General features: G+C 41.0%; 2 protein-coding genes across 6 annotated transcripts in view; one reads left to right on the forward strand and one right to left on the reverse strand.

The window, feature by feature from the left end:
- Nucleotides 1-6,403, forward strand: part of LOC106567973 (transmembrane protein 211) — a 232,828-nt gene extending 226,425 nt beyond the window's left edge. For both annotated transcript variants that reach the window (XM_045693571.1, XM_014137902.2), the window contains one exon: nt 3,372-6,403. In XM_045693571.1, the coding sequence (XP_045549527.1) occupies nt 3,372-3,598 (227 nt within the window). In that variant the 3' untranslated portion in view covers nt 3,599-6,403. The remainder of the gene's footprint in view (nt 1-3,371) is intronic.
- Nucleotides 6,399-11,395, reverse strand: LOC106567971 (spermatogenesis-associated protein 22). Of its 4 annotated transcripts, none has more exons than XM_014137900.2 (8): nt 11,044-11,395; nt 10,711-10,774; nt 9,850-9,990; nt 9,438-9,627; nt 8,889-9,270; nt 7,649-7,757; nt 7,433-7,530; nt 6,399-7,073 (listed from the first exon to the last, which is right to left on the reverse strand). In XM_014137900.2, exons 2-8 carry the CDS (start codon nt 10,748-10,750, stop codon nt 6,882-6,884), a joined length of 1,152 nt encoding a protein of 383 aa, XP_013993375.1. In that variant the 5' UTR covers nt 10,751-10,774; nt 11,044-11,395; the 3' UTR covers nt 6,399-6,881. The 4 variants fall into 4 exon arrangements, with proteins under 4 accessions (XP_013993375.1, XP_013993374.1, XP_045549525.1 ...); XM_014137899.2 differs by having other exon boundaries at nt 11,010-11,395; XM_045693569.1 differs by having other exon boundaries at nt 6,399-7,070; nt 11,010-11,394.

An 11,395-nucleotide genomic window follows, 5' to 3' on the forward strand; every position in this document is an offset into this window, starting at 1 on the left:
AACTTTGGAAGTATGCTTGGGGTCATTGTCCATTTGGAAGACCCATTTGCAACCAAGCTTTAACTTCCTGACTGATGTCTTGAGATGTTGCTTCAATATATCCACATAATTTTCCTGCCTCATGATGCCATCTATTTTGTGAAGTGCACCAGTCCCTCCTGCAGCAAAGCATCCCCACAACATGATTCTGCTTCACGGTTGAGATGGTTTTCTTCGGCTTGCAAGCCTCCCCTTTTTCCTCCAAACATAATGATGGTCATTATGGCCAAACAGTTCTATTTTTGTTTCATCAGACCAGAGGACATTTCACCAAAAAGTACGATCTTTGTCCCCATGTGCAGTTGCAAACCGTAGTCTGGCTTTTTTATGGCGGTTTTGAAGCAGTGGCTTCTTCCTTGCTGAGCGGCCATTCAGGTTATGTCGATATAGGACTCGTTTTACTGTGGATATAGATACTTTTGTACCTGTTTCCTCCAGCATCTTCACAAGGTCCTTTGCTGTTGTTCTGGGATATATTTGCACTTTTCGCACCAAAGTACGTTCATCTCTATCATCACGTCTCCTTCTTGAGCGGTATGACGGCTGCGTGGTCCCATGGTGTTTATACTTGCGTACTATGGTTTGTACAGATGAACGTGGCACCTTCAGGCATTTGGAAATTGCTCCCAAGGATGAACCAGACTTGTGGAGGTCTCAATTTGTTTTCTGAGGTCTTGGCTGATTTCTTTTGATTTTCCCATGATGTCAAGCAAAGAGGCACTGAGTTATCAGAAGCTTCTAAAGCCATGACATAATTTTCTGGAATTTTCCAAGCTGTTTTAAAGGCACAGTCAAAACTTAGTGTATGTAAACTTCTGACCCACTGGAATTGTGAAACAGTGAATTATAAGTGAAATAATCTGTCTGTAAACAATTGTTGGAAAGATTACTCTTTTGTCATGCACAAAGTAGATGTCCTAACCGACTTGCCAAAACTATAGTTTGTTAACAAGAAATTTGTGGAGTGGTTGAAAAACAAGTTTTAATGACTCCAACCTAAACTTCCAACTTCAACTGTATACCACAGGGGGCTGTTGAGGGGAGTACGGTTCATAATAATGGATGGAACGGAGCATATGGAATGACATCAAATGCATGGAAACGATATGTTTGATGTATTTGATACCATTCCACTTATTCCGCTCCAGCCATTACCACGAGCCCGTCCTTCCCAATTAATGTGCCACCAACGTCCTGTAATGTGTACTGTACATTTATTATATCACAGACTGACTGTGTATACATGTTTTTAATCATCAATAGGCAACAGAAACCAAAGATAAATGCTTCAGTTTGATCTTCCCAGTAATCCTATAGTACATACCACAGTAGCTATAGATCTTCCCAGTCATCCTACATACAGCAACACAGTAATCTACTCTCGTCTTCAGACTTTATCCAGGTAAAGTGAGTCCAGGGTTGTCAGACTTGTACATTCTTGATAAGTCTGTTCCCATTAACAGAGCTATGCAGCCTAGAGCGATCATATCGACCTGAGGCACAGTGCTTATCTGATGCAGACAACAATTGCCCCCTCTCCGTATACCTACCCTCAAGGCTTTCGTGCCACTTGTTTCAAAGCTATGTTATGTGGTTTGATTTAGTTCCTGCATCGACTATTTGGGGGCCTGGCATGTTTCTTCATTATTTATCCATTTGGGTTTTGGCTGTGTGTGACTGCTGTCATCTTTCTGTTGTGGGGAGGAACGGCGAGGGAAGTGCCTTGAAAAGGAAACCCTGCCTGTGTCTTTGTGCACCTTCCACAAAACCAATGATAGTTTGATAGAGAAGGCCATTAAAGTATCATTAGCCAGGCTGCTTTGAAGAGCCGGGCCCCTGCAGATAAACACAGGGCCATTCTGAGAAGGACAGAGACAGAGCTCTGGGTGGATTGGGGGTACAGCAGCCACATCCTCAGCCTCAAACAGCTCACTCTAATGGGGTGATGCTGGTACACAGTGCCCTAACTTCCAACACATACAACCTTCTCCCCATTCCCTCTGCTTCTTGTACTTCTTTTTTGCCCCCTCTTTCCTTTTTCTCACCTCCTTCTTTCTCTGACTCAGTTTTTCTCCTTCATCTCATTTTCTCTCCTCGGTTTTCTCCCTATCTCTATCGGTTTCTCTCTCCTCTGTGCCCTTAAGATGACTCTCACCAGTCTCTCCCAGAGGGTTTTCAAACACACATCAAAAAGTTAAATCTTATCACTCTCTCTGCATGGGAAATGTCATAATATAGAGCTCCCTTCAACCCTTTCCCAAAAATCTATAACATTGTAGCATAAAACGATTTGATACTTGACATCCCCATTTCCTTATCTGATAACTTCGCTATTACACTCCAACTCTGCTGCTACACTGTCCTTGAAACTCAGAAACTCTGGAATCAATACATGAACAAAAGATGATATGTGTTTAATGTGTTTTATAGACAGACAGACAGCTGTGAATGATAGTTCGTTATCGATAGTACCCTATTATTTCATTTTATCGTAAAAAACAAACAATGACAGTCCAGTTTAATGGAAATCTAACCTTTGTTTTTCCTCAAAATGAGTAAGAGTAGTAATGATGATACTCAGCAATGGATAGCTGCTTCTTGGCAGCGCTGGCTGGCAGACCTAACTCAATTTTGAAAAACTGAGCCACTCTCTCAGCCAGTCGCTACATGGGGCACTGAGGATGTGATACTGTCTGGGAAAGCTGATTGCTGCGTATTAAAGTGCCAGGCTCTTTTCTTGTGGTCGTCAGTTTGGCATGAGAAGTGCTAATGGTTTTTAGGAGACATGATTCACTTTGCATTAGCCAGGCCTGTCAATCCAGAGCCATCAGGGCTCCTTTTTTTACATAAAAACCTATTTCCTCTCCTCAATCAGTCCTTCCTCCATCACTCCCTGGCTGAGTTGAGACTCAATCTCAATAGTGATTTATTTTTCTATAGGTGCTATTCAGGGTGCAACTGGAGATAGGGCAGACAGTGAAGCTCCTAAATTACACTTTTGACCATATCTGTGGGCTGTCGGCTCATAATGCAAAACCTCTAGTGCCACCAAGTGGCCAGGGGTCAACATTACCAGGAACATTTGTCAAGCTGAACGCAAAGAGCCCGGATGGAAACTTTTAAAGCTGGATCTTTGATTTAGTTCAGTTGGAAGGATGATTGAAATGTAAGGATAACTGAAAGAAGCACATGAGAAGGAGGGATGTTAGATATATTTGTGGGAAGCTGAACAATAGGGGATCTTGTTGTCCAAAGTGCTGTCTAAAGATTTTGTATTTGAATGTAACCCTGGTTGTAACCAAAGCCTCTTCCATTTCTCCTCTCTCCTCCAGTGTTTATCATGGGATCTGGGCTGCTGGTCTATCCCTTTGGGCTCAACTCCACCTTGGTGAGATCCTTCTGCGGGGACTCAGACATCTATTATGCTGGGGACTGCCAGATTGGCTGGGGATACATGCTGGCCATCGTCAGCGTCATGCTCACACTCTTCCTGCCTTTCTTCGCCAAATACGCCCCAAAGGAGCACCTGTCCCCAACACCCTTGCCCACTCTCTTATAGGGCAACAACTGACCCCACCCTCATCCAGTCAGTCTACTACAATACTTCCTACTTCTGTGGATGATGTCATGGAGATGGAGAAACCCCTGCGTCCACTTCTTCTGTAGGAGGCCATTTTAAAAAGCCCTGCCCACTGACATACAACTAGGCTATACACAACTGTGACTAACATTTATGTACCGTCTTCCTTCAAGCAAAATATATTTCTTTGAACTAATAATTTACCTTATTGTTATGTTCTTTATTTTACTGTCAATTTGTGACTTTGCATTTTCAGTTTTTTTCTGGAAAAAATACATGTTTGAAAGAAACACAAGGATTGATAACAACAATCTCTGTTCAGATGGACAGAAGTATACATAATATTCATATGTTATACATAAAAAGTTGGTTAAGCATTACAGTAACCAGACAGAGGGTGATGGTCAGGACTATAACCATAATGACTCCATGGTGACATTAATAGTGGCCAATAAGAGTGGACAATACTGAATAAGTATAACATTCCAGAATCATCAGAGAGTTGTTTGCATGAGAAAAGGTGGGACAATAAGGAGAATCTTCAATCGTCAAGGGTGGCATGAGATGAACAGACAATATGAAACATTTCTACAGTTATCAAAGGACATGGACACGCTTCTATCTTCAATGGGTTAATGTGGATTTGGCGAACAGTCAAGACAATAGGAGACCCATTTGACGTCAAGACAAAGCAAGGATCAGAAAGTTATGACACTAACTCAGACCCATAGATCTCAACACAGTGAGCGTATTCAAAGACTCCGTCCAGAGGAGTTTGAGGAAAGGGGATTGTATATAGGTTTGGATCTAGATGCAGTTTGGATCCAGCATTGAACCACACTCTGGCTGTAAGGATGTCATAATATGGACGTGTAGCACAGTGAAACATTAGCCTGGGGACTCGCCATCTGACTTAGCCTACACCTTCAACAAGTCTCAAGCAGTGAACCATTGCACAGTAACAATTCTAGAGAAATTGTTGGACATGTTTTTCAATGGAGATGTACCAAACAATACAGAAGCGTCTGACCTGCCTTCAAGACAAATTAATATAGATCGAGAGGTGTGCATAATAACACAATACTTGTCTGATAGTCAACTTTTAAGGCATGTGAAAAGCATTTGTTACAAATTTGATGTTGGGATGACATGGCATCCTTCTACCAACCTTTCCAGAGTTCCTAGTGTTAATATGGTTGTCTTGTTAGCCCAAGTCATTATTATTTCAGTTTTTACACAACACAATACTAGCGATACACTATAATTCAGGACTACATTAAATCAGGCGAAAGGCAAGAAGATAAGATAGCATTGTCTTGAAATTCTAGACTAGAGTGCAGATAAAGTTGGGGTTAGTTAATAAATAGTAAAACAGCTGATCTAGATTAAAATATATCTGCTCTGACCATACCAACGTGTGCCTTTATAACAAAACCAAGACAAGTTACTTCAATACTACACTCTTAGAAAAAAGGGTTCCAAAACGGTTCTTCGGCTGTCCCCATAGGAGAACCCTTTTTGGTTCCAGGTAGAACCCTTTTGGTTCCAGGTAGAACGCTTTTGTGTTCTACATTGCATTGAACCCAAAAGCGTTCTACCTGGAACCAAAAAGGGTTCTTCAAAGGGTTCTCCTATGGGGATAGCCGAATAACCCTTTTAGGTTCTAGATAGAAAAAAATATGCTAAGAGTTTATTAATATCAGGTTACTATCTACTTCAACTGTGGATATTGTAGTGTAGAAATGTTCACGTTATTATTTTCCCTGTGTGCTGTACTTTTCCTGTATATGTTTCAAGATGTGCTTCTGTACATTATAATCTTCTTGAATTTGGAAGAATGTTCTATAGAAGAAGAAAACTGATGTCTTCTAAAAGCTTGAAGGTAATGAGAGCTGTACTTGTGTTGAATTATGCCCCTGCCAATTTATTCACAAGAGGAAAATCACTTTAATCACTAAATTAAAAGGTTGTGACATGCAGCTAATGCATTAATTCCTGGCATGCCCATACACCAAGTAGTGGTACAACTTGAGAGCAGTACAAATTGAACTTAGCCCGCAGTTATCAGTGTTAAGTTGACACATTATCCAGGTAATATGTAAAGCGTGGCTAAAAATAATTAACTTCTGAGATAAGCCAATGGATTAGTGTGTTTTTGCCATCATTTCTCCTAATTGAATCATTTTATTCTTATCATGTTCCATGGACAAATTGTATAATTTCCCTGACTACGCAGCCAATTCAACAAATCGGTGTGCTTTTACATACGTATTGCATTCCAAGGTGTGTGTGTGCATGCGAGCTTAGTACTGAGTTGAACTTCATTGAAAATTGCCAAAATTACTTAAAAAGAGGAAAAGTCCTGATAAAAAAAAAACTATGTAATTGTGTTGCCATGTTTTGAAAAGACCAAGAAAGAAATGTTGGTATTTGTATTGGACCTCATACTGTGCTTGATACTGGGAATGACTGGGGTTCACTTACTGCACAGGATTTGTACCCCGATATAATGTTGAAACATTGTGTGTCAAGTCTCAGCACTGGTGAAACTGTTTTTGTAGAGTAGTAGAACTAGGTTTTCCATTGTAATATGTTGGTTGTAAATAAACTAATAACTGTATGTTATTGTAGCTCACTTTTCATTCTTAACTGCCCCCCCCCTTTCAAATATATAATTTGACTTATTACATTAACAATGCGTTTGTTTTATCTGAAACTTGCCTCTTAACAATGTTTGCTGTTCTGTGAATTTTCTTTGTAATAAAAAGTTTAATAACTGAGGAAGAGAAGGTTTTTTTTATTTTGTGTCCAAAAACAGAATTGCACATAACACATTAAAAAAAAATGTAATAAGTATTGTATACACAAGAAAAATATTAAATATCTTACCTGTAATCTGATGATATACAGATGCACGTACATATTTAACATTGGGAAATTCATAAACACAATCTTAATATGTTGCTTGTCACAAACAGATGGCGCCCTTTACAGGGAAGCAGGTAAAACTGTATACACGAACTGCCCAGTTCAGAATATTCTTTCAAAAATAAATAGGGGTATCACGTACTACTCATCCCTGGAGAATCTTCAGACATGTCAAGGATCTATATACAGTAGGACTATATACAGTAGGATCATTCAGTTTCTAATAGAGGAGAGCACTTGCCATATAGTGATACTCAATAACCCATTGGCAAAGACAATTGTTTTGCCTTTGAACTGTTGCTGGAAGCTCCCTTATGTGTTTCTGTGCTGCTGATCAGACTTCACTGAGTGATTTCACCAGGTCCCTCATCTCAGCGTCCGAGGCTTTGATAGACTCCTGTGCGTTCCTCTGCTCTGAGGGCAGAGCGGCCCTGACAGACACACAGGCGAGGGTGTCTCTGGTGCAGTCGTAGTTCCCCACACAGCGGTGCACCTGGCCTCGGATCAGCCTGGGCAGCTCCAGCTCCTCGGGGATGGAGCAGAGATGCATTAGACAAAGGGTATACATCCAGCACAACATGGTAAAGGTAACATAATGGGTATCCACCCTGGAGATACAGTACGATTTGAGAAGCCATATCCTCCAGTAATGTTGAAAAACGAACTACTGCTTTATAATGCTGGTGATCAGTAGCAGCTGGTAAGTATCCTGTTGAAATAAAATAGTCACCAAAGTTCTTGATACTGAAAATAACTGGATTTTTTAGGCCTTAAAAAACATGCTGAACATGAAGTAATTGATTGTTGTCCTCTGATTAACTCCAGACAGCCCTGTAACTGCATGTCTCAATTTCCTATTAAAGAGGAAGTGTTTTTCTGACTCACATTTTCATAGAAGACACACTGCACCACCTCTTTCCCATCTCTCATGAGGAAGATCTTAGCTCCATGAGACCCGGCGGTGACTGCAGAGTCAAGAGTGGCTGTGGGACGAACATAGAATATAAATTATTTGAATAAAATAACATTACAAAAATTGTGTATAGAGTACCAGTAATAGTAAATACAATGTTAGAAAAGTGACACTTCTTGTGAACTTACCGAAAATCTCAAATAGGTACGGGGCTCTGTCCTTGAAATGGCTCCAGTGTCTAATGCCATCAATGACAGCAGTCAAGATCCTCAGAGAGTTCTCAGTTGCTGCTTTGACCTGGAACACAGATGGCGCCGTCACAATATAAGAGACATTAATACTTTAATCACTGATCTAGCATTGAACAACAAACATTTTACAAGACTAGTATGAAAAGATAAACGATATTTTTAACTTGATTAAACATACCTACAATTGGGTTAAATATAAAAACTATATACCGTAAATTCCGGACTATAAGCCGCAACTTTTTTCCCACGCTTTGAACTTCGTGGCTTAAACAATGACACGACTAATATATGGATTTTTCCCGCTTTCAAATTTGTGGGTCCTGACAGCGTGGAGCATTATCAAAAAATCCACTATCAACGGGTTTCGAAAGGCTGGACTGCTGCGTGTTGAAGAGGGCTCAGCGGGGGATTTGCCTCTGGATGAAAGTTACGAGAGCGACAATGAAAACGATCCAATATCGGATGAAGCAATTCTGAGGCTATTCAACGCCGACACCGAAGGAGATGGTTTCAGTGCACAGGAGGAGGAAGATAGTGACCAATGACTTTCTTGGTAGGCTACTGTTTACTGCTAATTTTGTATTTTTTGTTACAAGCCGTGTTTGGTTAAAGCCTATTTATTTTTGTTACAAGCCGTGTTTCGTTAAAGCCTATTTATTTTCGTTAAAGCCCATTTATTTTTGTTACAAGCCGTGTTTCGTTAAAGCCTATTTATTTTTGTTACAAGCCGTGTTTCGTTAAAGCCTATTTATTTTTGTTACAAGCCGTGTTTCGTTAAAGCCTGTGTAAAGTTCATATGTTTCAATGTACCGGTAGGCACCTGCGGTTTATAGACATGTGCGGCTTATTTATGTTCAAAGTAATATAGTTTTTTAAATTCAGTGGGTGCGGCTTATATTCAGGTGCGCTTAATAGTCCAGAAATTACAGTAATTGTTATTTTATGGTAAGTAATCTACGGAAACCTTTGTTTTCCTACAGCAGGGGTATTCAACTGTTACCCTGCGTGATAAGGCCTGCTAGTTTTCTGTTCTACCAGATGATTAATTGCACCCACCTGGTGGCCCAGGTCTAAATCAGTCCCTGATTAGAGTGGAACTGGCTTCGAGGTCCAAAGTTGAGTTTGAGGGTCCTACAGTATGTTCAACTATAAACTACAATTAGCACAGATTACTTACATGTTGTACCTGAGACTGAGAGGTATTTTGAGTTTGATATGTGTCTCTACTGTCTTCCATCAGTTGTTTCTGTGGCCCAGTGTTGGTGGTGGTTATAAACTTCCAGGATGTGTTCTGCTTCTGTGGTCCAGGACCATGACTTGGTCTGCTTGGAGGGGGAGTGGGTTTAGACTGCTGGGAGTAAAGAGGAGGCTCTGGTGGGTTGTCCTGTCTCTGTCTGTGTCTGTAACCTAACTGCTGCTGACCCATCTGAGAGTAGCTGCTTGGGGGTACCGGCTTGCTCTGTGTGTTCCCACTGCTGCAAGGGGCATTGTAGTTGCTCTGTCTGGGGTTTGTAGGGGCTCTTGAGTCCTGCCTCACTGGTGGCTGTCCCATCTGCAGACTGGACATATGCAAATCACTGATATGACAGGTTTATGTGTTGCAAAATCATCAGTAAAAAAAAATATCTAGTACAATACAGTATATAGACAGTGTCCATCTGCAGGTTAACTTTTTATCTGCACTATAATGACTGCCTCTACAGAGAGACCTAGCAATTTTCCATACCCTGCATTCCCAGCATTGTATGGGTGTGGAGGTGCAAAGCTTCTCCCCACAGGTACCGGCACAGGTTGACTGTTAGGACACTGAGACTGTGGTTGAGACTGCTGCTGGTTGCCTTGTCTGCTCCACTGATTGTCCTGAGCAGCAGGTGCAGGACACCTTGGGGCTTGATCTTGGTAATAGCCTGTGTTACCTGAGCAGAGGTTAAAAAATGTTCAGTTATAGCATTGAGATATAGACAGCAAAAATTATTTTTCTTTGTGTGTAGTGCCATCTAGTGACTGAGATAGTAGAATCTCTCGCTCTTTTAAAATCCAAGAAAAATGTATAATAAAAGCAAAGTTTATGAATCACAGAACACATCTGAGTATTGCTACTACTGAAGTTCATGAGAAGTAGCCTATACTCCTCTTACCTGATGTGTTGATGATGGATGAAGCAGAGCTGTGTGTAGGCATGTATTCATTGCCAGAGCAGAATTTCTTCTCTGAGGGATTGGATGTCAAAGGCAGCCTGCTCCTTTTCTTCTGGTTAAACAGAGGCACAGAGAGGCAGCCTGGAAAGCAAACAATCATGAGACATTACATTTTTCTCATGACAGTGTTGACAATGCAGCCATCACATTCTAATTAATAAGATGTCAACCTGGCCTATTTGCATTGACCCCTCGATCTTTTTTTTTTAATACTGCTGCTACTCAATGTCCGCACATTGACTCGGTACTGGTGTTGTGCCGAAAATCTCACCCCTGCCAGAATCCCCCCCCCCCTTCTAATTACCTTCAAAAAATACTAGTCGAATAATTTTGGCAAAGATATTTATTTATAGACTAATAAAAATCAGTAGCGGATTTAGGTACGGGCGACATGGGCAGCCACCCAGGGATGCATCTTGCCGGGGTGTGCGGGCGCTGAAGGGGGGTTCGCCCAGGGCGTCATACAAGCTAGAACCGCCACATACACTTGAAACAAAGAGCCAAGCCGAAAACTGCAGGTAAAAATGCTTTCTGCTACTAAGAGCAGTGAAATGTAGGCTAAACTGACAACGGAGTGAAGAGCAGAAATCTCGGCATCAACTCAATGAAGAACGCGGGGGGATTCTGGCGGGCGGGGGGGATTTTCGGGACAACACCGGTACCCCCTGTATATAACCTCAGCATTTTTCTTAAAACTGAATTGTTGATTTAAGGCTTGTAAGTAAGCATTTCAAGGTAAGGTCTACACTTGTATTCTGCGCAGGTGACATAACGTTACAATTTGATTTGAATTTAACAAACCTGCAGTAGGTCTGGCCTGCTGGTTTTCATATCTTTTCATCTTATTCCAGTGTCTTCACTCAGTCTAATAAATTCATAAAATTAAAACATTTTAACTGACACCACTATCTACAAAGCATTAAAAAAACGTATTGCTAGCTAACTACAGTAGTTAGCTACAGTATAACGTTAGCAAAAAAAAGTTATCAATAGCTGTTTTAGTAGCTAGCTAGCTAAATAACAACCAAATCAGCAAACAATGTTTAGTTTTCAGCAATGCTAACTTATAGTTAATTAAATCATGTATTTCCAGTGTTTACCTGTGGTTGCTGTTCCAAGTAGCTAGCTAAATACCTGTTGTAGAGAGCTCGTCAGCCTCTTCCAAGTTTCCTCTAATAAAGTAGGGGCCTCCTTTCCGCCAGTCAAATCCGATAGGCACGCGCCACTTCCCGCGATTTCCCAGTTTTTGGCTAGCTAGAACACTTAGCTGTTATAGCTAGCTATTAGCTAAGAGAGGGAGGCTGCACTTTAAATACATATTATTTTATTTTTTACAAATGCACGTTTTTCCAAGTGGACTGAGTAAGTGGTTTGGCCTACATACTATGGCCTCTACACTCTTCTCACATGTTCAGGTACCGCTAACTGGGCTTTTACTGTGCTCTTGTAAGCAGTTTGGCATCATCACATAGGGGAGAGTGCGGTA

This window comes from Salmo salar, chromosome ssa13, assembly GCF_905237065.1.
Source record: "Salmo salar chromosome ssa13, Ssal_v3.1, whole genome shotgun sequence".
Lineage (NCBI taxonomy): Eukaryota > Metazoa > Chordata > Actinopteri > Salmoniformes > Salmonidae > Salmo > Salmo salar.

Bases quoted from the DNA above. Each gene is read 5' to 3' on its own strand.
- LOC106567971 (XM_014137900.2), bottom strand. From the start codon at position 10,750: ATGAAAAGATATGAAAACCAGCAGGCCAGACCTACTGCAG. The intron at 9,271-9,437 runs GTATGGAAAATT...GCATATGTCCAG, and splicing joins TACAATGCTGGGAATGCAGG to TCTGCAGATGGGACAGCCAC. The intron at 7,074-7,432 runs GTGAGTCAGAAA...TCCATCCCCGAG, and splicing joins AGTGTGTCTTCTATGAAAAT to GAGCTGGAGCTGCCCAGGCT.